Source organism: Notolepis coatsorum (genome assembly GCF_963971535.1).
Source record: "Notolepis coatsorum genome assembly, chromosome: 14".
Classification (NCBI taxonomy): Eukaryota; Metazoa; Chordata; class Actinopteri; order Aulopiformes; family Paralepididae; genus Notolepis; species Notolepis coatsorum.
In genome coordinates, this window is record NC_140178.1 from 97,682,754 (window position 1) to 97,710,556 (window position 27,803).

The following is a 27,803-nucleotide window of genomic DNA, read 5'->3' on the forward strand; positions in this document are numbered from 1 at the left end:
AGTTGAACTACACTGCCCCAGACAAAACAGTCAGCATTTCTCAAATAGAAATATAAAACGAGGATCCTTATGATTTCATGTCATGTTTTGAAGAGAAAATGAGCAAGGTTCAGAAAGAACCAATCCACCCACTGGCCAGTATGGCTTATAGTGTTTTGTTTGCATTTTGTACCTCATTGTTTGCATTTTGTACTTAATTTTGTACTTTAGGTTGTAATTTAGTTTGTAGCACATTCTCAGGGGGCTCAGTTACAGAACCAAGCATTTCACTGTAATGTACATGTACTTTATAATGTGACAAATAAAACAAAACTTGACTCTGCAGTGCACATACATCTGAATAGCATGATTACTCAGTAGTACTCATTACTGTTACATTTGCATGGTTAGATATAGATGCCAATTTATTGTCGTTGTACGATGACAATACATTTGAATCTTGAATTTTATACTATTTTTGTATCACAAACACTACTGTATTTGTAAATCTGACATGTCATAAATGTATAGATGTAGCAGTACTGATGAATGATGAATTGATGAAATGGGGGACCCTGATTGTTGTACCCATTCTGCAATCTGTTAAATAAAGTTTTCAATCAATCAATCAATCTAATCTGATCTGTTATCCATTAATCGTGACTGTGCGCCTCCTCCGCCATCGACTAGCGTGGTCTACACGACCCACAATCCTGTGCGCGCCACAATAGTGCCAGTCATTCTACCCGGAGGAGAGACAGAAATGTGAGTTGTGTTGTGACTTGCAGAAAAATCAACTACAGAAACAGATTAAAACAACCTCATTAGATTGTTTTCCGAATTGTTGAATGATCGTATTTATACATATATATTCTCTCAAACAGTATGAAGGAGACTACAGCATCCAAGCGACGTGAGAAACCCTCCAAAGAGAAGCCGAAAGATGCGGCCTCCTCCGAGCCGCAGGATGTTGACATGCCGGAGGAGGACGCGGCCGGCGCGGTCAAGCCGCCCAAGGAGGCAGACACCATCACCCTGGAGGGTAAAACACACAACACAACACAACACACACACCCGTATTGTTAAGAGAACAAGCTCGTGTGTAGCCACTCGAAACGCACTATAGCTGAAACACACACAGGTATGGGTATCGTTAGCCCTAGCTAACGTTAGCTAACGAGGTGAACGTTTGTTGCTGCTAACTAGCTGTCAGTTCATAGTCGTACAGCTGATTGATTGAAAACGTTATGAACAGATTGCAGAATGGGTACAGTACAGTACGGCTCAATACATACAATTGTTAAGGGGATGCAGACCAGAGAAAGACTTTCGTCTTGTTTACATCAGGGTCCCCCATTTTACTCTTGGCTGTTGTCAGTGATGATGATGAATTTGTTGTTGGATTTGTTTGTTGGCTATCTTCAACTAATGTTGTTCACACCGGGGGAGGGGGTCACATTTACTCACATTTGTTTTGAGTAATGCAAAGTATCTTCAATAGAGTAACGCCAGTCAGGTAGGTACCTCTGTAGCGCTATCTCTAGAATGTCATCCAACTTACAATTGGTGTCTCTTCTGGATCAACCACGAAAAAGAAGGGTTGATATCATGCCAGTTGTCAAGTAATTTTCTGCTATGAATTTACTGGCAACCTAGGTCTAGCCATGGTGTAATCGCTGTGGTTGGATTGTCAAAAGACATCAAATGCTAATTATTTTTCATCCAATATAGCATCTGGTCAGTAAATGTAAGGTGAAGTGAATGAGACAAGAGGAGAGGGAACGAAAAAGCAGGGGGTGAGAGGAGAGAAAGAGGAGTGGAAGGTGAGAGAGAGGAGGAAGGACAGAGAGAAGAGGGAGAAAGGGGAAGGTGAGAGGAGAGAAAAAGAGGAGGGGAAGATAAAGAGGAATGAGAGAGGGGGGAGAAAGGAGAGTAAGAGGCAGGAGAGAGGGGAGAAAGAGAGGAAGGATACAGAGAAGAGGAAGAGGGAGCAGGAGGAGAGAAAGTGGGGAACAGGAGTGAAGGAATGACCAGATGCTAAATTATTGGATGAAAAATAATTGGCATTTGATGTCTTTTGACAATCCAACCACAGCCATTACTAGGGATGCCCCCCGGACCCCGGTTTTAAACGGGAACCGGTACTATATTAGAAAATACCGGAGTATTTATAAGCTCCGACGTAGGGCTGGGCGATATGACCAAAAACGTTATCGCGATAAAATTATAAAATTATTTTCATATAATTCGATATCGATAATTATCGTCGATATAATGTCCGTCAAGTTTAATTAACTTCTTATGCTGCTGCGAATGTCTCAAGTCGAGTTGATGTCGTCATCAGTCTGCGCACGTTAGCCGACAAGCGGAGTATCTCATGACAATAAATATGACACTAAAATACTCTCTTCCGCCACAATATATTGAAACGAGGTCCACTGTATATCCCACACTACCATAAACGTGGCCTCAGAATTCAAAACACACACATACTCGGCACGTAAATATATAAAAACAGCGACGTGCAAGCTAGTTAACCTAGCCAGCCTGTTGGTTCTAAGCGGAGTATTCCATGACAATGTGCTAAATATGACACTAAAATACTCTCTTCCGCCACAATATATTGAAACGGCGTCCACTGTATATCCCACACTACCATAAACGTGGCCTCAGAATTCAAAACACACACATACTCGGCACGTAAATATATAAAACAATGCCGTGGAAGCTAATTAGCCTAGCAAGCCTTGTTGAGTGAGTCCTACCTCCTTCCGGGTCTCGGCCATCTCCTTCACTGATTGGTTGTTAGCTGTTGTGCGTAAGTACGTCATCACGTAACGCTGGTTGTTGTTAGTGAGTGTGTTGAGCCGAGGCTGAACGGGAGATAGAACGGAGCCAAGCTTGGAAAATCGATATATCGAAACTTTGCGACCACGTTTCATGTTTATTTCGAGGAAATAATTTATCGCGATAGTTATCGTTATCGTTTTATCGCCCAGCCCTACTCCGACGTCCTCGGTACTGCTATCGATACTCTAGAGAAATTATTATTATTATTATTATTATTTAAAAGTTGCGAACGATCTCTCCTCTCTCTGTCTCTGCACGAGAAGCGAGCCGCAGCGAGTCATTATTACACACACTCCTCGCGAGTCGCACTACACATACGGGTACTTCTTATACATACAGGTACTCCTTAATGAAAGAGCTGTCTCCGTGCTGAAGCGCGCTGCACACAGACAGCTCTGCCTCTGCATGCACTGAGTCGTGATGGCGGATAGAGCGAAGCGTTCTAAAGTATGGATATACTTTACAAGGGTCAATGCCGACAACGCACGTTGCCACAAGTGCAACAAAACATTTGCCAGTAACAGTAAGGGTGGCAATACGAGCAATCTATCAAAACATTTGTTGGAAAAACACGATATTAGTGTGCAGAAATGCGCCGTATTCGACTGCCTTGCGCGCAGTGGTCCATCTGCATCCACGTCCACTGCGGCCGGTAAGCCAAGATACGGAGTTTCCTAGGCTAATAACGAATTATTACAAATAGGCTAATAAACTAAATAATTGTTTAGCTACAAATACTACAATCTAAAAACTTTTTATAGATCGTCAAGCTGAGGCGTCAGCCACCAATGTGTCCCAGGCCAGTGAGCCCACCACACATCCTCCCTCTACCTCCACCACCCAAAGTTCTTTCTCCCCCCTAGCAGCTAGAGGAAAGATGACAGAGGATAGGGTGAACGAGTGTCACAGGGCTGTGACAAAGTTTGTTGTCAAAGGCCTGCACCCGTTCTCTACAGTGGAGTCCAAGGACTTTAGGTAACAACTAATCATTCAGTGTGTATCGTTTTTTTTGTATACATAGTTGTCTAACTTGTCTGTTGTTGTTATAAGTTATTATTGAAGCAGCTATTCCCACCACTCCACACAAATTTACAATAATTCAATCATTTCTAATCTTTACTGTAGGGAGATGACCAATGCTCTCAACTGCAAATATAAAAATCATAAAAAAATAATCAAAAAGAACCGATAAGAGTATCGATAAAGTACCGAACCGTTAAGCAGTATCGATAAGAGTAGTAGTATCGATAAAATCCTAACTATACCCATCCCTAGCCATTACACCTTCTCTCTCCCTCTTGTCTCACCCCGACTTCCTCTCTCCTCTCTCTATACCCTCTCTCTCCCTACCTGCCAGCTAACCTACATGTATTCTATTCACCTTGTGTTTCTAGACAAGGATGCTGCTAGCTAACCTACATGTACTCACCTAAATGTTGCTAGGCAACAATGAGCTGCTAGCTTACTGTTTTTATATTTCCACTTCCCATGTGCACGTGACACAGTATCTAGACCTGGACCTCTGTACATACGGAGGAAATCACACATGTATGTTTTTATATGGTTGTCCTAGGGAAGCTTCCCTTATATCTTTCTAATCTAATTTGCTTTGCCTCTAGCAGCTACCATACCACGTCCACAAGATGGCTACTTTTAAAAACTCTCAGAATACACACTGAACTAGGAAGGACAGCCTTTTCTCGCTTCGCACCCTGGGCACGGAATGGACGCTACAGGACCATATCCACTTAGATTCCCTGGTCTCACTTGGCGAATTGAAATCTCTGTTACATAACTTCCTACAAGAAGAATGTCGCTGCTTCCTGTAGTTGGGTCCCCACTGCAAAATTACTGTATTACCCTCAGTCATACACTTTTACTATCATGTAGAGTAGACTATTCTGTTTTGTATTTGTGTTTTATGTTATGTATTGTATACATGCACTTTTATTGTGTTCTTGTGTGATGTATCGCACATTTTATTGCTGTTATCTTGGCCAGGTCTTCGTTGCAAAAGAGTTCTTGTATTTCAATGGGACTTCCTGGTTAAATAAAGGTTAAATTAAAAAGAAAAACCTTTTGAACAACCAGTAGGCCTATATCACTACTGAACAACCAGGTGCATATCAAGGAGCATGTGAGGCAGATGGATAAGGTGGTTAGGGTTATCGTGAAGCTGATGACCTCTGCCCTCTGTCTTTAGATATCAAGGAGCATGTGAAGCAGATAGAGAAGGCCGTGTCGGGGAAGGAGCCGCGCTTCGTGCTCCGGGCCCTGAGGGCGCTGCCTTCCACCAGCCGCAGGCTCAACTCCAACGTGATGCACAAGGCTGTGGCCGGGTTCTACACCAGTAACGCCAACGCCAAGGACTACCTGCTTGGCTTCCTGGAAGAGGTAATAATAATACAAATATAAATTATAATTATTTTTATTATATTGATCATTTTTATTTATTTAAGTCCCTGTCCTGTGACTATACATGTGTGGTATATTCACATACATTCGTGAAGAGTTTTGATCTGTAGAGGGAAAGTAAACAGTCTGAAACTCTTGTTGTAAAACAGATAAACAAACCTTTTTCGAGCTCACAGATCATTCTTGCCAACCAGTATATCACTGCTGAACAACCAGTGTATCACTGCTGAACAACCAGTAGATCACTGCTGAACAACCAGTATATCACTGCTGAACAACCAGTATATCACTGCTGAACAACCAGTATATCACTGCTGAACAACCAGTATATCACTGCTGAACAACCAGTATATCACTGCTGAACAACCAGTATACCGCTGCTGAACAACCAGTATATCGCTGCTGAACAACCAGTATACCACTGCTGAACAACCAGTATATCACTGCTGAACAACCAGTATATCACTGCTGAACAACCAGTATATCACTGCTGAACAACCAGTATATCGCTGCTGAACAACCAGTATACCGCTGCTGAACAACCAGTATACCACTGCTGAACAACCAGTATACCACTGCTGAACAACCAGTATATCACTGCTGAACAACCAGTATATCACTGCTGAACAACCAGTATATCACTGCTGAACAACCAGTATATCACTGCTGAACAACCAGTATATCGCTGCTGAACAACCAGTATACCGCTGCTGAACAACCAGTATATCGCTGCTGAACAACCAGTATACCACTGCTGAACAACCAGTATATCACTGCTGAACAACCAGTATATCACTGCTGAACAACCAGTATATCACTGCTGAACAACCAGTATATCACTGCTGAACAACCAGTATATCACTGCTGAACAACCAGTATATCACTGCTGAACAACCAGTATATCACTGCTGAACAACCAGTATATCACTGCTGAACAACTAGTATATCAGAAAATGTAATATTGCACTTAAATCTATCTTCTTTCCTCTCTGTCTTCCTCCCCTCTGTTCTCCTGTCACCTCCTTCCCTCCTCCAGCCCATGGAGGCCACGGAGGGAGAGGTCCAGTTCCGGCCCAGGACGGGGAAGGCAGCGGCTGCTCCTCTGCTGCCCGAGGTGGAGGCCTATCTGCAGCTTCTCATGGTGGTCTACCTCACCAACACCAAGAGATACACCGAGGTGAGTCTGTCTGTCACAGCTTGTTAGATATGTTCGCTAGCTTGTTGGATACGTTAGCTAGCTTTTTAGATACGTTAGCTAGCTTTTTAGATATGTTAGCTAGCTTGTTGGATACCTTAACTAGCTTGATAAATACGTTCACTAGCTTGTTGGATACCTTAACTAGCTTGTTAGATACGTTCACTAGCTTGTTGGATACCTTAACTAGCTTGTTAGATATGTTGGCTAGCTTGTTAGATACCTTAACTAGACACAGAGACACAGTCAAAATGCCCCTACACATGTTGTAGGGGTCAAACTTGGTCATGTCACATAACAGAATACAGTGAAAGTACTTAGTTGGAAGTTAAGACGGAGTTTCTTATCTCTGGTGTTTTTCTGTCCTCAGGCCCAGAAGGTGTCTGATGACCTGCTTCAGAAGATCGGCTCTCAGAACCGCAGAGCCCTGGACCTGGTGGCTGCTAAGTGCTACTACTACCACGCCCGCGTCTATGAGTTCCTCACTCAACTGGACACCATTCGCAGGTAGTGTCTCTCGCAAAAGAAATTCCCCACTCTTGTTCTCGCTCTTTCTTTCGCTCATTTGCTCTCCCTCCCTCGTTCACTCTCTGTAACCAGCTGGACACCATCTCCAGGTAGTCTCTCTCTCTCTCTCTCTAAAAATACAGGTATGGGTAAAATAAAGACTTCACATTATGATACCCAAATGGCACATACAGGCTGCCTCTAGCTGTCCGGTTCAGCACCCAGCCACAATAGTGCTGCTGGCACATACAGGCTGCCTCTAGCTGTCCGGTTCAGCACCCAGCCACAATAGTGCTGCTGGCACATACAGGCTGCCTCTAGCTGTCAAAATGTGTAGCCACATTATGGTAATAACTTTAAGGCACTCATCCATACCAGGTCTCACCAGAAATGATCTGGTAATTATTTTATTTACTACACAGTAATTACCCTGTTATTTGTGTACTGTAATATCAAGTGATATGATGAAAATACGTTTTGAGAGGAGGTTTAAAAGATGTTGCTGACTGGGCCTGAATGTGTAGCAGGGTTCCTGCTAGGCTGGTAAAGATATGCCTCCTAAAATGTCTAAACGGAAGTACAGGCTACAGGCTTTCCGGTTTAGACAAAACGATTATAGAAACGTGTGAAGTGCACAATATTTCCTCGTTTAAGCCACTGCAACGGCTTTGCCTGAAGAATTTACTACATGACCGGGACGTTCTAGCTTGTTTGCCGACAGGATTCGGGAAAAGTTTGGTCCGTTCGGAGGTTAGGTTAGGGAACAAGGTTAGGTTCCTGCTGACTGGGCCTGAATGTGTAGCAGGGATCCTGCTGACTGACTGTGCCTGAATGTGTAGCAGGGTTGCTCTCATGGTCCTCATGTGTTTTCCAGGCCCTTGAAAATGTACAAAACGTTTTGGAAATGTCACGATTTTTTACCCGGTCAAGCAATAAATGTCAAACTGGTAGATCTAGTTCTCTTTTTGAAGGAATAATAACCCAAACATATTTCCTGATTACTTAGTCCCACGTGTTTGTTGTAGCCGGGGCCAGAATAAAGTGCGGGACATTCAAATCGACTGTCAAATATGACAATTTTAGGTCATGGAAACTGCGCTATTTGTCATGGCAAAGAAATGCAGGGTTCGCACAAGGTCCTTGAAGTGCTTAAAGTGCTTGATCCTGTCAAGGCCTGGAATTCCTTAAACAGCCCATTTTTAACAATGTGCTTAAAAAGTCCTTGAAATTCAAATCAACCATTCGCATTGAAAGTTTTGTTCATCCATGATAAAATAGTTCTGAATCAAGAAATATAATTTTTTTTAATTTAAAGTGACTTATAATTGGTTTTAAGCCATACACATTGGATCCGATTTTATTTTCAATTAAAAAAACAACATTTAGTTAATACATTTTATCCTTTTTAAATGCTTTTTTTTAAATGGAAAATAGTGCTTAGAAAAGTACTTGAAAGTCATTGAATTTCATTTTGCAATCTCTGTGGGAACCCTGGAAATTAGAGTTTGATGAAGTGGATCATGTGGAACCCTGAACCCCTGAGCCCCTCCTCTTCCCCCCGCTGCTCCAGCTTCCTGCACACCCGCCTGCGCACGGCCACGCTGCGGCACGACGCCGACGGCCAGGCGGTCCTGCTCAACCTGCTGCTGAGGAACTACCTGCAGTTCAACCTCTACGACCAGGCAGAGAAGCTGGTCTCCAAGTCGGTGTTCCCGGAGCTGGCCAACAACAACGAATGGGCCAGATACCTCTATTACACTGGTGAGGTTACATTACATGTACTTATTACACTGGTGAGGTTACATTACATGTATTTATTACACTGGTGAGGTTACATTACATGTACTTATTACACTGGTGAGGTTACATTACATGTACTTATTACACTGGTGAGGTTACATTACATGTATCTCTCTGTGTGTGTGTCTCTCTGTGTCTCTCTGTGTGTCTCTCTCTCTCTAGGTCGTATTAAGGCCATACAGTTAGAGTATTCTGAGGCCAGGAGGACTTTGACCAACGCCCTGAGAAAAGCCCCTCAACACACTGCTGTTGGTTTCAAACAGACGGTCAGTATATACACATATATATATATATACACTCATATATATACATATACACACTGCTGTTGGTTTCAAACAGACGGTCAGTATATACACACATATATATATTTACACACTTATATATATACATATACACTCTGCTGTTGGTTTCAAACAGACGGTTCAGTATATACATATATACTCATATACACACACTCATACATATATATATATATATATATATATATATATATATATATATATATATATATATATATATATATATATTAGGGCTGTCCCCGACTAAGGATTTGGATAGTCTACTATGATTGGCCAAAATTTGCTGTTAGTCGAAAGAAAAAAAAGAAAAAAATGTATAATATTATTATTTTTTGTTATCATTCCATTTGGGCTGTGGGGGGTGCTTAATGTCTGAAGGAGTCGACGGAAGGCTTCTTGTCCTCTGCAAAAGCATGCAATTGGTCCACTGATGGATACATCTTGATATTTGTCTAGTCTAGTACTGTAGTGTGTTCATTAGATGGGTGAAATCCTCTTTCAGTGCCTCTGTGCCTGTTTTCGTAGGCAGTTAGCCTCTGGTATGCGTGCCATTAGCGTTAGCCAAGCTTCTAGGCCTCTTTTCTTTTTGAAAGAATGATAATAAAAATTTATATTTTTTTTAATAAATTATATATATTTTTGTTGTTGTATTCGACTAAGAGGTTGGCAGTCGACTACGGCTCCTTTCGACCGATTAGTCGACTAATTCAGTAATGGGGGTCAGCCCTAATATATATACATATTATACACATTGCTGTTGGTTTCAAACAGATGGTGAGTATATACACACACATATACTCATATATATACACACACATATATACACACTGTATATACATAAAATAAATGTAAAACACATACATATACACACTGGTGTTGGTTTCAAACAGATGGTGAGTATATACACACATACTGTATACACATATATATATATATATATATATATATATATATATATATATATATATATATATATATATATATATACTGCTATTGGTTTCAAACAGACAGTTGGTATATATACACACGTGTGTATGTATGTGTGTATATATATATATATACATACATACATACATACATACATACATACACTGCTGTTGGTTTCAAACAGACGGTTAGTATATATACACGCATCTATATGTGTGTGTATATATATATATATGTGTGTGTGTATATATTATACATACATATACACTGCTGTTGGTTTCAAACTATACACACACATATATACATACTGTATATTAGGGATGCTCGATATTGGCTTTTTTACCGATACCGATATTCCGATATTGTCCAACTCTTAATTTCCGATACCGATATCAACCGATACCGATATATGCAGGGTTTCCCCCCCCAAAAAACGGAATAATTTCAGGTAACTAATAATTTCACTGGATATATATATAACAAATATTGTTATTGTTTTTAATTTTTTTAAACCGATACCGATATTTTCCGATATCACATTTGACTGCCGATATCGATAATATCGGACATCCCTACTGTATATACAATATACTTATATATTACAATGGAATGACCGTTGTCTCTCTCCGCGTCTCTCTCTCTCTCTCTAGGTCCATAAGTTGTTGATTGTGGTGGAGCTGCTTCTTGGAGAGATTCCAGACAGGCTTCAGTTCAGACAGCCCTCTCTGAAGAGATCCCTCATGCCTTACTTCCTCCTCACACAGGGTACACAGACACAGTATACACTGTACACACAGTATATACACACATAGTACACACAGTATACACACACATGGTACACGCAGTATATACTGTACACACTATATATAGGGTATACTGTGTGTGTACCCTGTGTATATACTGTGTATATATATATAATATACACAGTATACACTACACACACAGGGTACACACAGAGTATATACTGTACACCCTATATACACATTACATACACACAGGGTACACACAGAGTATATACTGTACACTGTATATACACACAGGGTACACAGAGTATATACTGTACACACATTATATACACACAGGGTACACACAGAGTATATACTGTAGTGTACACACTGTATATACACACAGGGTACACACTAGGGATGGGCAAATATCACATCATAAATAGATCAATACAGTCCATATTAATTAATGTTGGGTTTCTTTTTCAAATGTAGCCTAGAGTAAAGACCCTAACCATATCAAAACAGCAGTGAAAGTGTATTATGTGACCAGGCACAGATAATAAGTCTGCAGTTGTTGTTTTTTACACTATATGAAAGTACAGGTTCTTACCTTCAAAATAAGCCATCACTTGTACAAATTGGGCAGATACATTTAAATCTGTCTTAACAAATGTGATAACACAACAGCCCGTTTTGAGCTACAGAGCTTCAAAGGGGCTGTTGGCTGTTCTCTTAAGATGCATGCAGAACTACAAATACCCACTGGCCTTTGCCACCTAACCCCTCCCCACCCAACACCTTTTCCAGGTGAGAGGCATTCACTGGTAGGGGGTAGGTGCGTGAAAGTTACCATAGCTCAGCGTATGTATGCTGTCTACATGTTCGGGAGACTCGGGTGCATAAAAACTTGATTATGATCATGTCTCTACCACAACCACAGTGAATTGAGTGAATTACGCAAAGGGGAGCATTATGGCAGGAGACTTATTTTACGAAAAAGAGTGAGGCGCAGGGGTGGAAGGGGCAATTTTCGTAAAATACCCGGAAGACTAATGAAAATAAAATAAATGTCCTTTTAAACAACTTTATTCTTTCTTTGCGGCCCGGTACCAAATGATCCACGGCCATGAATCGCGCAACATTTTCGGCATTTCTGAAGAATCCTCTCGCGAGATATGGCGGCCTAGACCGTGCCGGGTCACAGTTACATCATTGATGCTTGAAATGTGTGAACTTAGTGAACCACTATGGCAAATAGAGCTGCCGCGGTATTGATATTTTCCTTACCGCACGAATTTGCAAAATATTTCCTACCGCCGCGGTTATTACCGCACAGTGCGCACAAAAAAAAATTTGAATGCATTTTTTTTTTTTTTTTAGTAGTCTACTCTTATAGCCTGCCTCTAGTCTAATGGCGCTTTTCCACTGCATAGTACCTACTCGACTCGACCCGCTTTAGGCACCTGGTACTTCGTTCCTTTTCCACTTCCACTGCAGCCAGGTACTAGTCTGTTTGTCTCCGTGTGGGGATGCAGGCGGGGCCGCTCGCTTGTGTACACTGAAAGCTCCGTGGGCATAGATGTCCGAGGGCTTGCAGCAAGCCAGAGTTTAACACAGTTTCAATCAATCAATAACAACATTAACCAGACTCTCGTTGCGTCTATTCTGCCAAAGCTAACGTTACCTCTCATTGTGTATTCTACCAAGCAAACCCGGGTTTAACGTTACCTCTCGTGTATATCGGCTGACGGTAGTATATTAGGCTAATAACAACAACAAACTTAACACATCAGCGATCTTGTTGTGACACTAAACTCTCCGCTCGGTGGTAAATTGGGTTGATGTCGGTTTTGTTTCATCAATAAATAAGGCAGAATACACAGTGAATCCATTCTTTTTTGTTTATTGCACTTGGTTCTGTCGCAAACAAATCCTGAATGAAATGCATCCTTAGCGAGGCAGTAAAGATGGCGGCGCGGCGTTCTGTTTTTGTTCAGAGGCTACAAAGTGTGACGCGTCTCTCTTCTGACCAGTCAGTGGTCTGCAATGTTTCACATGACTTTTCTGGTACCACTTCTACCCAATAGGGTCGCTTGGAACCGAGTAGGGTATATCTGCAGAGCCGCAAGCCAACTTTATTATTATGATAAAAAACAGCGGTGACGCGGTATTCAGCTTAACTCTGCGGTGAGCGTGATGCAACAGCGATACCGCGGTTATCGCGGCAGCTCTAATGGCAAATGTGCAAAACCTTGCTACCATGTAACATCTCTAGTCTCTCTTTCTTCATCTCTCTTCTGTTCTCCCAGCTGTTAACAGACTGTTATGGTACCTGACTAGCAAGCTGTACCCAGCATGCTGTTCAGCTGTGTAACAGTTAATATGGTCCCCTCTCAATACACTACACATTGCAGGTGCCAGTAAAAACGAGGTGAACATTTTCTTTTTGAGACGCAACAATATCCGCATAAAGGATTGTGGACTTCAGGAGGTCGGGGGTCAAGGACTACAGCCCCCTCAGCATCGACGGGGCACCGGTTGAGAGAGTGAACAGTTTCAAGTACCTCGGAGCCCACATATCCGACGATTTGACATGGACCACACACATTGACAGTGTTGTGAAGAAGGCACGACAACGCCTCTACTTCCTCAGGCGCCTAAGGAAGTTCCAAGTCAGTCAGAAGATCCTTAGGAACTTCTACTCATGTACAATAGAGAGTATCCTGACTGGCAACATCACCTCCTGGTTTGGGAATAGCACTGCACAAGACCGTAGCAGACTACAAAGAGTGACACGTTCAGCCGAACGCACAATTGGAGGGGGGCTTCCCACCCTCCAGAACATTTACAACAAGCGGTGCAGGGGGAAGGCTAAGAGAATTATTAAGGACTCGAGCCACCCGAACTACTGCCTCTTTGAACTGCTGCGGTCAGGCAAGCGATACCGGAGTCTTAAGGCGAGCACAGAAAGACTCAGAAGAAGCTTCTATCCCCAGGCCATCAGGCTGCTAAACGAACAATAAACACTATGCAACAACCATCAAATGCACACGGCACACACACCCACACGCACACACTCACTTAAACAAACAACACACTGCAGCACCCACTCTCCACACTTTAGATCACACAAACACACTTTATATTTATTGATAAAGGATTTGCACTACAACTCGTACACCTACTGTAAATTGTAGGGATGCCCCGATCGATCGGCCACCGATCGTTATCGGCCGATAATCAGTATAAATATGCGATCGGGGAATTCCGATAATGAGTCATATTCGCCAATCGCGGAAACTGATCAAGTGGATATCTCACTCGCTTGTCTCAGACGCACAGGACCTGCAAACTGCTCCTCCTCCCTAGCCCCGCCCGCCCCCGTGTAGAGTAGTGATGTGACGATTCATCGATTTGCATCGGTGCGCCGGCATACACGTTCACGATGCAAGTGCACCGGTGGAATAAGTCCGCGTCGGCAAAATGTCAGGCTGAACTCGCGATGCATCTTGTTGTAGCGTCTTTGCATCGGTCAAAAACCGATGCATTGATATAATTTCCTCTCATCCACTTGTCAGCAGTGCACTGTGACTGCACACACACACAGCAGATACTATTGCTTTGCTACTACATAAGGCGAGAGCCGCGTCACAGTTATCAACAAACAGTGGAAGTCGAGGAGACATGAATAGAATTGCTCAACATGCTAACGCTAGTAGCCTCTGGCTAACGCCAGTTAGCCGTTCAGCTAACGCTAAACTAGTGTCTAACTAAAGTGACACTGCAACACCAGTAACATTAGTGAGGAGGGGGGGGTATATTGAAGACGCTTGACAACAGGGGTTCAAAGATAACTTCACATTTATTGGTTATTCATTTCTTAATTATATCGCTTCATGCAATCCATCCAGCCTGGCTCCGTGCTGTTGACATAATGCTACGGTCGGAAAGTACTATAGACGCATCCTAGTGACCTAGTCTAGTGTGTGACATCATCAACTGTCGACGGGGCAGCTCAGACGGGGAGGGGCTCTCTCTCTCTCTCTCTCTCAGATTCAGATTCAGATTACTTTATTCACCATATTGTACAGGTACAAATGGAACGTGATTTGACATTTCAGTGCATGATTATTCACAAATAGGAACAACAAAATAATAATAATGATAAATAAATCTTGTGTGTTTTTAGCTAAAGTGGATAGAAAAGACAGTTTATGCAAAAGTCTTCTTAGGCACCCAAGAGTTTTTATATAAATTGTCTTACAGTAGATTCTTTTATTTTTAATAATAATATAAGCTGCATATAAGGAATACAACCAAATCCTCTGTCATACCATAAAATTGTATTATTTATTATTATTATTATTATTATTATTATTATTTTGCATCGTGTTGAATCGCATCGTATCGCCCCGAATCGCATTATGTTGAATCAAATCGTATCGTATCGTATCTCAACAGGGGGTGAATCATATCGCATCGCATCGCCCGGTTCTTCAAATGTATCGTTAATGTATCGTATCGTTGGCACCGTATCGAGATGCACATCGCATTGGCCTCAGTGAGGAGATGCACATCCCTAGTGTAGAGTTTGTAAACAAAGAGGTGCGGCTCCTCTGCTCGAGTCTGTAGTGCATTCGACCTGCGCTAACGTTAGCTACCTAGCTATCGTTACTGTTTAAACAAAATTACCCAGTCAACTATTCACGTTTAGTAGGCATTGTCTAACGGTATTTAGCCGGCTAGCTACCGATAGCTCCTGATATCAACAAATGATCCAGAAAATCTAGTAGTCCATGTTCATACCTCCGGTAGCTTGCGTTAGCTGACGTTAGTTTACTGTTCAAAACTAAATGTCCCATTGAACTAAAGTTCTGTCTTAACGTCATCTAGCCGGCTAGCAGTAGCTACAGATAGCTCTTGATATCAATGTCTTATAACATTGATTTAATGCGTATTCGAGCTGAGGGCTTGCTGAATGTGAAATGACCAAAGCATAACGTTACCGATAGGGTCCCGCTGCAGCGCCGGAGAATCCTTTTTGGAGCTGGGCTACTAGAGTACACACAGACAGTGGAGCTGTTTGCAGATAGCGAGCATTTTGACTTGTTGCGTGGTGGCGATGTCTCGCAGATAATACAAGTACAAGTCTAATTATATAATATATATATTTTATTAAAAAAAAAAAAAAAAACTGTTTATATAAAAAAAAATTATTTATTTTTAATCAAAAACGATCGGTATCGGATCGGTATCGGCCGATATGGCTCACGACGATCGGTGATCGGTATCGGTGGCAAAAAACGTGATCGGGGCATCCCTAGTAAATTGTACCTAAATTGCACCTCATCCCATTTCTGCCTTGCACTATATAGTATTGTATATTAGTACACTGCATAGTATTGTATATTATATGGTAACTCAGTTACGTCTATTCTGCATCGAACATTGTACATGTCTATACTGAACACTGTGACCTCATTTTTTACTTCTAATTTACATGCTATACTATGTTATTTTATTTCATACTTATCTTGTCTTGCACAGTCTCTGGAGCGTAACAGTAAGAAGCATTTTGTATAAAAGTATTCTGTACTTCTGTATGACAACTATTAAAGAAACTTGAAACTTGAATCGATCTTTATCATTTACAGACCATTCGAAAATCAATGCCCATCCCTAATACACGCACACACGTGAACGTATTAACGTAGTTAATGTGTACAAACATGTCTCTTGCAGCGGTTAGGACGGGTAACCTGGCCAAGTTCAACCAGGCTCTGGAGCAGTTTGGAGAGAAGTTCCAGACAGACGGAACGTACACCCTCATCATCCGACTCAGACATAACGTCATCAAGACCGGTACGTACACCCTCATCATCCGACTCAGACACAACGTCATCAAGACCGGTACGTACACCCTCATCATCCGACTCAGACACAACATCATCAAGACCGGTACGTACACCCTCATCATCCGACTCAGACACAACATCATCAAGACCGGTACGTACACCCTCATCATCCGACTCAGACACAACATCATCAAGACTGGTACGTACACCCTCATCATCCGACTCAGACACAACATCATCAAGACCGGTACGTACACCCTCATCATCCGACTCAGACACAACATCATCAAGACCGGTACGTACACCCTCATCATCCGACTCAGACACAACATCATCAAGACCGGTACGTACACCCTCATCATCCGACTCAGACACAACGTCATCAAGACCGGTACGTACACCCTCATCATCCGACTCAGACACAACATCATCAAGACCGGTACGGAACATGTGTGTTTAAACGGGTAAGAGGTAACTAGTCAGTCAGTTTTTGTATCATAGGTGTTCAGGAAACATGTTGAACCTTTGTTATTTGAATCCAATGTGATTTGATCTGCAGGTTCAGTAAAGTATGTAACACGTTTTCAAATGTACACAATCATTATTCCACATGTGTGCGATCTGACTATTTGATTTAAATAATCAAACTCTGGAATCTGTTTCTCTCTTTCCATGTCTGTCCGTCTCTCTCTCTGTGTCTGTCACCCTCTCTCACTGTCTGTCTCTCTCTCTGTCTGTCTCCGTCTTTCCATCTCTCCGTCTGTCTGTCTGTCTCTCTCCGTCTCCCTCTCTCACTGTGTCTCCGTCTTTCTCTCTCCCTGTCTGTGTCTCTCTCTCACTGTCTGTCTCTCTCTGTCTGTCTCCGTCTTTCTCTGTCTGTCTCCGTCTTTCTATCTCTCCCCCTGTCTGTCTCTCTCTTGTCCGTCTCCCTCTCTCTCTCCCTGTTTGTGTCTCTGTCTCCCTCTCTCTGTCTATCTATCTCTCCCTGTCTGTCTCTCCCTCTCTCTCTCTCTGTCTCCCTCTCCCCTCTCTCCTCTTTCTCTGTCTCTAGGTGTACGTATGATCAGTTTGTCTTATTCTCGTATCTCTCTGGCTGACATCGCTCAGAAGCTGCAGCTGGACAGCCCAGAGGACGCAGAGTTCATCGTTGCCAAGGTAACGCAGCACAATAAACATGACGCGCATGCTTGCTTTCTCCTCTCAAACATCTCTTTCCTTTCCAATCTAGATCAATCGCAAAAAGGAATCATTCGATCACAATCAAATGATCTAATTGACAGTAGTTTAGTTTAGTTTATTCGGATCCCCATTAGCCATTGCCACAGGCTTAACAGTAAAAGGGTTAAGGTGGAGCCTGCAGGGGGAGCCGTTCCTTTTCTGTTCATTTTGATGTCATTGAATTGTATTTTAGAAATGTATTTCTTATTACAAGGCATATTATTAATAAACATGAATAGAGGGCGGCTGGGTGGCACAGTGGGCAAGACGCTCGCCACCACGCAGGAGATACTGGTATCGAGCCCAGCTCTCTGCGTTGCTTCCGGCTTGGCCGGCCGTCGTACTAACATAATTGGCAGTGTTGGAGGGTGGGAAAGCCGGTGGGTGGGTCCTGGTCGTTGTAAACAGCGACTCCTACAGGGGCGCCTGCTCAGCAAGGAAAGGATCTAAGGAGGGTAGTGTGATCCTTCCACACGTTACACCCTCTCAGTGAGAGTCCGCGCTGCCAGGTGAAAAGAAGCGCGGACATGCGGATTGGCTACACATGTGTCGGAGGAAGCATGTGATAGCCTCCACTCTCCCAGACCGACTGTAGGGGGTAGGTGCGCAGCGGCCAGGAAGGGGATTGGGAATTGGCATAACGACTAACATTGGGATGGGAGAAAAACTGAGGAAAAAGGAGGGGGGAAAAGATTTAAAAAAATAAAACTAAACATTGGATACTTTTCTTTACTTGATACATGTGGCACAGGGTTTTATTATCACTCCACTAGTAAAATACTAGTATTAAATTAGCATATTGCTTTTGATATGTCCAGATCTCGCTTAAAATATGTAAATAAAGTACTTATCGACCACAGGAAAAAGTTGCATATTGTATGTTGTGTAATAGCCATAAGTAACATATTGATGACGTATTACTAGGGGTGGAACGATACGCATTCGAACCGTACACCGTTCGATACGACCTCCGCGGTTCTGGGCGTCTGTGTATCGTACGGTTCAGGGGATGCAAAAAATAAAAACTTAATTTGGCCGCGAAAGGTGAGCGCTGGCTGCAGCAGCAGCACTGCAGGTGCTAGTCAGTTTGTGTAAATGGCAAGCGCAATATAAATCAATCTTCATTATGACTTTAAAAACATAGCCATTAACATTACATAGGCCTACACACATCTTGCCATAACGTTAGCAGTTTGTACAACACAACGCACATTTTAACTATTGTTTAACCTTTATTTACCCAGGGTAGGTTCGCTGAGCACAGATGCTCTTTTTCAGCTACGCCCTGCTTCACATTCACACAGTTCCATTCATACCTGGGAGCTTCCCAGTACAACCACAGTCTGACACCATTGGCCACTGAGCAACTCCACTGGAGCAGTTGGGGGTTAAGTGCCTTGCTCAAGGGCACTTCAGCAGCAGATTTTTCCTGCCGGTCCCGGGGATCGAACCGGCGACCTTCCGGTCACAAACTCGCTTCTATAACCATTAGGCCACCGCTGCCCCCTGCCATAACGTTAGCAGTTTGTACAACACAACGCACGTTTTAACTATGGTAGCCCGCAAGCTAATGCAGTCAATGAAATATTACCGTAGCTACTAGCTAGCAGAGGAGAAAATGGGAGTCTGAGAGGCAGGGTGTTTAAAGACAATGATAGGCGTTTATTCAACATCCAAGAAGGCTAACATACAACTGTGTTTACTAACTACAAACCGGGACTATTGCCGCTTTTCCACTGCATGTTATGAACTCCTAACGTTGGCTGAGCTGAAGGTCCGTGCCGCTAAAATGTCCCTGCGGACCCGCCAACCCATAGATAGTTCCAACTCACCGAATTACGGTAATCCAACACAGTTGCACTCAATATTTAAATAATGTTAGTCTAAATAAATGTAGACAGATAATGTATGTATTTTAAAAATAGAATGAACAGAGCAGTGTTGTTTTGAAACAGTACAGTGTGTGTGTTAGTTTGATGTATGCTGCAATTTATATTGATGGCCTTCTAATTTGTTTATTTATTTATTTTAAATAACAGTGACACTTTTCCCTTTGATAAGAAATCCAGCCATATTCCTTTCATTGTATTTCAAATACTGCACTTTAATTTCAAGCGGAAAACTAATCTTTCCATTAACACTTTCAGTGCCCAGCAGGGGGCGCACATTTAGTGCTTGAATGCCCACCATCCACTTCAATGTTAACGTTAATATCGCCAATCTATGTTTTAAATTATGGCTATGTGTCTAATCTGCCCGTCGCTTATCAATGACTCATTTCCAGTCAACATTGGCGAAGCGGATTGTTTTTTTATCGGTTCATTTCCGTTTTATAGCATTTTGAAAAGCCCTCGTTTTCAAGGGGGGGGGAAAGAATCCCTGATAATCGCCCTGTACTGTAATATTCTAGAACGTTGTAATTTTTCGGCCTATTTATGAATCGTTTTCAAATAAACGCTATCGATAGTATATGTGTACGTATGCACGCTGGTGCCGCAAGCTGTAAATCAATTATCTTAGTTCCTGATCACTCGCACGGTCAAAACAGCCATATCACATATAGGGGAAAAGCTTATATCTCCGTGAAAACAGGTCTGATTATCCTAAGACTGGTAAAAATAGATTCCTTACGTGAGATCAGATGGTATCCAAATGGATTATTCCAATTCCTGATCGCCATTCCAAAAATCGATCCTTTTATTGATCCAACGCGTATACTGTAAAACACATATTACACGCTGTGCTGAGGGTCCAAAATGAATCTGATCGGCTCCGGTTACATGCGTGAGAAGTAAAATGTGGATTCCGGAGTTTTTTTTTCTCATCCATTTTCATTGAGTCCAATCCAAAAGGGTGCATTACCATCTGGGAGACGATAGGGGGCGCTTTTTTCACATCTGAGCGCCTGGTGGGGCAGGCTTACCAACGGTAGACTCTGTTGATGAAATATGAATTCAGATCGCTAATAAAAAAAAAATAACGAGAAATCTCGTGATGGGCATTCAAAGTGTTAAGAACTGACAATCAGGGAATTTAAACATTGTTGACATTGTTTTTTTGTGTTTATATTAAAAAAAGGAAAGTTTAGTGCTGGCTGAGCATATTGTTTGTTTGCACTAAGTTAATACTTTGACAAATGTAGCCTATATTTTTCAGTCAGTTCGGTCTTTGTGTGCCAAACATTATTTAAGGCTGTAAACACTGTAAATCTTTTTTTTTTATAAATGAGAAGCATGTTTAGATTTTTGAGTGTTAAAGGGGAACTATTTTACTATTTCTTTCACTATTTGGGCACTTTTACACAATTCCTGTGAGTCTATGGAACACCTCTGTAATATATATATTTTATTCATTGTTTTGTATTTCTAATCAAGTCCTCAAAAACAGCATTTTTCTACCTCAAGATCTCGAGCTGTTTTGAGCCTGGGCTCCTAAACCACTGTGCAGCGGCGTCGTCCGCCTGAACATTAACATGCAGCGGTGACTATATGACATCACATATAGGCACATTTTCAAACGACTCAGTTCAGTGAGGGTGAATATTGTGAGAGGAGAATTGGAAGAATGCGCCAATATGAGAATTTTGAGACATAGATCATATTAATATAAGTTCACATAGCTAGGAAACAATGCTAAACACTCAAAAAGGCCATTTATAAGATAGTTCCCCTTTAAATAAAAAAGAATTAAAAATTAAAGCAACGTATATCGAACCGAACCGAAAACCGTTAGCCCAAAACCGTGATACGAACCGAACCGTTGATTTTGTGAACCGTTCCACCCCTACATATTACAAATAAGTACATATATTACACGTTAAAAATGTGTCTTATTTTTCATTCTCTTTCTCTCACACACACTTTCCCCCTCTCTCTGTGAACTCAAATATCTGTGATGGAGGGATTAAGACCAATATTGACAAAGACATTCTGTTGTAAGATGGTATCCTCTCTCTCTCCTCCAGGCTATCCGTGATGGCGTGATTGAGGCCAGTATAAACCACGAGAAGGGCTTCGTTCAGTCTAAGGAGACCATGGATATCTATGGTACCAGAGAGCCTCAGCTCGCCTTCCACCAGAGGATCTCCTTCTGCCTGGACATACACAACATGTCTGTTAAGGTAATCCCAGATATGTAATTTATTTATCTTCAGCTGCGACCAGCATCTCTATAGGTCACCCTGATCGGTTTGATCAAAGACAAAAATGTCCCCACCTTCTAGTGCCGACAGGTGTCGCCATAGGAGGCTGAAATTTGGCATGGAGGTCAAATGTGTGTGCGTGTTCATGCCAATTGGTTAAAAGGGGGCGTGGGAGTGGCCTATCTCAAAAAGGTTGCAGCTATTGCAAATTCATGCTTGTTTATTTATTTAGATTTTACCTTTAATTTTCATATAGGAGGATTACTTTACATAGATCTCGGATAGAGGGAGGTTCTGAAATTAAAATTATTAGCACAAGTATGATCAGAAAGTATAGAGGGGTGATGATCCGCTTCGGTCCTGCTTGTCTGTCTGTCTCTGACTGAGTGTCTGCTTGCCTGCTTGTTTGTCTGCTTGTATTAAAACAGTGTTTTGTCTGTCTGCTTGTTTTGTCTGTGCTTGTATTAAAACAGTGTTTTGTCTGTCTGCTTGTTTTGTCTGTCTGCTTGTAAAAGTGTTTTTGTCTGCTTGTTTTGTCTGTCTGCTTGTAAAAGTGTTTTTGTCTGTCTGCTTGTTTTGTCTGTCTGCTTGTAAAACAGTGTTTTGTCTGTCTGCTTGTTTTGTCTGTCTGCTTGTATAACAGTGTTTTGTCTGTGCTTGTTTTGTCTGCTTGTATTAAAACAGTGTTTTGTCTCCCTCTACAGGCCATGCGGTTCCCTCCCAAGGCTTACAACAAGGACCTGGAGTCGGCCGAGGTAATGATCTAAAGACCATGTTTAATTAACACCATATTTAATAGTAATTAAAGTATGTTGTTAGTCAATATACCTTGCTCTCTGGTAGACACATGGTGCTACAATAATCCTTTGACTTGCTGATGTCATGTTTTTAACTAGCTAACTAGCACCGATGCTCCGGAGGGCATGGTTTTCAGAGTATGACTCGCTGTGCTCTTGTATAGCTTGATAATAATAGTAACTTTATTTGTATAGCACCTTTCATACAGGGGATTGCAGTTCAAAGTGCTTTACATCAGTAAGAAATAAAACATAAAATCAGTGTAAAGCATAAAGTGGGATATATATTAATCAAATCATATCAGAACCTCACGTTCCAATAGGCTTCTGTAATCTGTTACAAAACAGGATAAAGGTCAGAGTATGCACCCAGCGGATAGTGGGGCGTAGAGAAAAATAATAGCAAGGGTAAAATGAGCAGACATGTAAAATCTGTTTTTCACATTAGGATCTAACATCCCAACAGGCCACCTTGTTTATGGCTTGATCATCACACATAATATAGACAATTTTAAAACGATAAAAGAGTAGCAAAATAGTGCAATAGTGAGGCGCTGTAGCTTTAGTGATTTTAGATCACAGGGACTCAAACCATACGCTGTAGCTTTAGTGATTTTAGATCACAGGGACTCGAACCCATACGCTGTAGCTTTAGTGATTTTAGATCACAGGGACTCGAACCCATACGCTGTAGCTTTAGTGATTTTAGATCACAGGGACTCGAACCCATACGCTGTAGCTTTAGTGATTTTAGATCACAGGGACTCTAACCCATACGCTGTAGCTTTAGTGATTTTAGATCACAGGGACTCGAACCCATACGCTGTAGCTTTAGTGATTTTAGATCACAGGGACTCGAACCCATACGCTGTAGCTTTAGTGATTTTAGATCACAGGGACTCTTAACTAACTCTATATCCCTGTCGGAAGCTACACTGTGCTTGCATCTCTGTAAAGACTAATGGTAAATTAAACATCACATTAGTAAATGTAAATTAAATTAGCAGTTTATATTTCAAGGTGTGTTTTCTTCCCCTTATTCTTGCCTGCTTAATTTTTTTTTTACAAATATTTGTCATTATCTCCCAATAACATCTCTCTGGTTGGATATTCTTGTAGAAGGATTTTCTCAATAGTCAAAATATGAACAGACCCAGTTTTATAAATCAGTGAGCTTCCATGGCCACTAGGGGGCAGTCTCCCCCAGCATATTAATAATAATTGAACAGAAAATACAAGCTTTCTTTCGACAGCTAGAAGGTCATTTACTTTATTCTTATTAATAGGGATGCATTGCATGGAGAATTCACTCGGAGCTAGTATGTCTTGGCACTGGGATCAGAGAGCTAGTATCATAAATGTCACTGTTTGGAATCAGATTATTTGTCCAACAACAGAAATGCAAAATATAGCCTATATAACGTTATAGGCAATAACATCTTTATATTGTGTGTGTGTGCAGGAAAGGCGGGAGCGCGAGCAGCAGGACCTGGAGTTCGCCAAAGAGATGGCTGAAGACGATGACGACAGTTTCCCATGATCCCCTTGGTTACTTCCTACTTCCTGTGCTGACAGGATGTTGGTTTTATGTGTGTATGTTCCATTTGGAGGATTGTTAGCCTCCCTCATTCCCTCCCCCTTTCTCCTACTCTCTCTCTCTCTCTCTCTCTCTCTCTCTCTCTCTCTCTCTCTATACATTGTATACCTGCCTCTTCACTTCAGTTAACTCCACTGAGCACTAAAACCATCAGCTAAAACCTCTCTACTTATAGCATGTGTTGGGTTGTATTTGCTGACCGTGATGCTGAGGTGAAAAAAATAAAGATTTCTTTTTGTCTAATTGTCTTCTTTTCTTTGTTCTAGAAATCATGTAGTTTGTGTGTGTGTGAAGCTGTTTCAAGAAGTTTGAAGAATGAAACGTTTTTTTATGTTGTGAATTTGTAGATTTTGTTCTTGCTGTGTAGTATACATACATATAATATGTTGTGCTATTTACAGTGGCTCGGGAGGTAGAGTGGTCGTCTGGTAATTGGAAGGTTCCCGGATCGATTCCAGCTCCTCCCGGTCTGAAGTGTCCTTGAGCAAGACACTTAACCCCTAACTGCTCCCGATGAGCAGGTTGGCACCTTGCATTGTTGCCTCCGCCATCGGTGTGTGGATGTCTTGAGTGAATGGGTGAATGTGAGGCATACGTTTTTAAATCAAATCTATTTGTAAGGCCGACAACGTTAATGTCCCCATGGGCCGGACACGTCTTCTTTAAACAAGTCAAGAAGAAACATCACAATAAATCAAGAACAAAACAAAAACACCATGAAGGAAAAAATGCACCACAGGCATTAGAAGGGGGGCTCTCCCTTCTTAGATGTCAGTGATAGTAGTGTTGCAATAAAACAGGCGAAACAGTTGCTAAGTGCTATTTAAATGCAGGCTATTTAGATTCAACGTTAACGATGGGTTTCATTCAATCTGATCTTTTAAGGGAATCTGATCTTTTAAGGGGGCGGCCTACTTGAGTTTCTGTGCCCCTGGCAGCAAAGAATGTCCATGGCCAGGTAGTGTGTAGAGTAGATCCCATCGCCCAGAAAGACATGATGGGTACCAGGGAAGGTTAAAGTAGGGGATCGGTTTATACGCAAGTTTTATGTGGAAACTATTATGAGTTTGGGCTTTACAGCCTCTTGGCAAACAAGTGACCACTACAATATCATCTCAGCAGTAGTCCCTTTACATTAGCGCTGTGTCCAGACCTCTCCACACTATGTTAGTGCTGTGTCCAGACCTCTCTCCACACTACATTAGCGCCGTGTCAAGATCTCTCCACACTACATTAGCGCTGTGTCCAGACCTCTCCACACTACGTTAGTGCTGTGTCCAGACCTCTCCACACTGTTAGTGCTGTGTCCAGACCTCTCCACACTGTTAGCGCTGTGTCCAGACCTCTCTCCACACTGTTAGCACTGTGTCCAGACCTCTCTCCACACTACGTTAGTGCTGTGTCCAGACCTCTCCACACTACATTAGCGCTGTGTCCAGACCTCTCCACACTGTTAGCGCTGTGTCCAGACCTCTCTCCACACTGTTAGCGCTGTGTCCAGACCTCTCCACACTGTTAGCGCTGTGTCCAGACCTCTCCACACTGTTAGCGCTGTGTCCAGACCTCCACACTATGTTAGCGCTGTGTCCAGACCTCTCCACACTGTTAGCGCTGTGTCCAGACCTCCACACTATGTTAGCGCTGTGTCCAGACCTCTCCACACTGTTAGCGCTGTGTCCAGACCTCTCTCCACACTGTTAGCGCTGTGTCCAGACCTCTCCACACTGTTAGCGCTGTGTCCAGACCTCTCTCCACACTGTTAGCGCTGTGTCCAGACCTCTCCACACTGTTAGCGCTGTGTCCAGACCTCCACACTATGTTAGCGCTGTGTCCAGACCTCTCCACACTGTTAGCGCTGTGTCCAGACCTCCACACTATGTTAGCGCTGTGTCCAGACCTCTCCACACTGTTAGCGCTGTGTCCAGACCTCTCCACACTATGTTAGCGCTTTGTCCAGACCTCTCTCCACTATGTTAGCTCTTTGTCCAGACCTCTCCACTACGTTAGTCTGTGTCCAGACCTCTCTCCACACTATGTTAGTCTGTGTCCAGACCCCTCTCCACACTACGTTAGTCTGTGTCCAGACCCCTCTCCACACTACGTTAGCGCTGTGTCCAGACCTCTCCACTCTACGTTAGCACTGTGTCCAGACCTCTCTCCACTCTACGTTAGCACTGTGACCAGACCCCTCTCCACACTACATTAGCGCTGTGTCCAGACCTCTCCACTCTACGTTAGCACTGTGTCCAGACCTCTCTCCACACTGTTAGTCTGTGTCCAGACCTCTCCACACTACGTTAGCACTGTGTCCAGACCTCTCTCCACACTGTTAGTCTGTGTCCAGACCTCTCTCCACACTGTTAGTCTGTGTCCAGACCTCTCTCCACACTGTTAGCTGTGCCAGCACCGGAGAGAGGTCTGGCTGAACCTATCCTTCCGCTATAGGGGGGAAACACACTTGCTTGTTTGTATTTCTTTAAACCAATCACAATCATCCTGGACGGCGCTAAAGATTTCAAGAGTTTTATTCATCACATACATACCAGGGCATACAGTGAAATGTGGTTGGCCATGCCTGCTTCGATTGTGCAATAAAACAATAGTAATAATAATAAAAACATAACGAATAGACATGGTAAAATAGACATGTTAATAAATCTCTTAAAGGCACTGGATCCTACAGTATGTACATTCCTATACAATGTGCAGTTTTTCCTGTCCCTATGCTATACTTGCTGTTACTAACTATACTATACAACAATCACAACAAGTTATTTTCTTAGTGTCATTTTCCTTCCTTTAAAGTGTAATTTTCTTGTGTGTAAAGTGACCTGTGGTGCTTTTGTGTGTGTGCGAGTGCAGAATGTTGTGTTGTGTGTGGAGATATCAGTGTTCATTGTTCTGATGGCCTGAGTGAAGAAGCTGAGGATGCAGTGATTGTGCCCTTGCAAAAAAAGTCACCGATAGTGGAATGGGAGGAGAATTCCCACTGAAATAGTCTGCCAATGGCAGCTTATAGACACAGTCCTGTGATCCAGACTTAATACAGTTTTAAACCAAACTACTTTGCTTTTAGGAAGGTAAAACAGCGCCCCCTGGACTAAGCTGGTAGGAATGACTGCTTGTTGAGAGCTTGCTAGACTTCTGGCTGCATGTGATGTTTTTCTCTCAATCCAATGTTGAGTCACTATCATCTCAGCCCACGTCCCTCTGGACGATGGGATCTAGACACTACAGTATCATCTCAGCCCACGTCCCTCTGGACGATGGGATCTAGACACTACAGTATCATCTCGGCCAACGTCCCTCTAGAGTCTAGAGACGATGGGATCTAGACACTACAGTATCATCTCAGCCCACGTCCCTCAGTCTAGACGATGGGATCTAGACACTACAGTATCATCTCAGCCCACGTCCCTCAGTCTAGACGATGGGATCTAGACACTACAGTATCATCTCAGCCCATGTCCCTCAGTCTAGACGATGGGATCTAGA

At 42.5% G+C, this 27,803-nt stretch overlaps 1 protein-coding gene across 1 annotated transcript; it reads left to right on the plus strand.

The window, feature by feature from the left end:
* Positions 1-705: 705 nt before the first annotated feature.
* psmd3 (proteasome 26S subunit, non-ATPase 3) lies at positions 706-24,551 on the plus strand. The gene is made up of 13 exons (XM_084329401.1): positions 706-744; positions 864-1,021; positions 5,033-5,223; positions 6,281-6,421; positions 6,810-6,946; positions 8,517-8,707; positions 8,909-9,012; positions 10,623-10,737; positions 16,443-16,562; positions 17,607-17,710; positions 21,738-21,893; positions 22,619-22,669; positions 24,174-24,551. The coding sequence occupies exons 2-13, from the start codon at positions 865-867 to the stop codon at positions 24,249-24,251; spliced, it is 1,545 nt and encodes a 514-aa protein (XP_084185527.1). The 5' UTR covers positions 706-744; position 864; the 3' UTR covers positions 24,252-24,551.
* The last annotated feature ends 3,252 nt before the right edge of the window (positions 24,552-27,803 follow it).

Bases quoted from the DNA above. Each gene is read 5' to 3' on its own strand.
- psmd3 (XM_084329401.1), top strand. From the start codon at position 865: ATGAAGGAGACTACAGCATCCAAGCGACGTGAGAAACCCTCCAAAGAG. The intron at 1,022-5,032 runs GTAAAACACACA...CTCTGTCTTTAG, and splicing joins AGACACCATCACCCTGGAGG to ATATCAAGGAGCATGTGAAG. The intron at 6,947-8,516 runs GTAGTGTCTCTC...CCGCTGCTCCAG, and splicing joins CAACTGGACACCATTCGCAG to CTTCCTGCACACCCGCCTGC.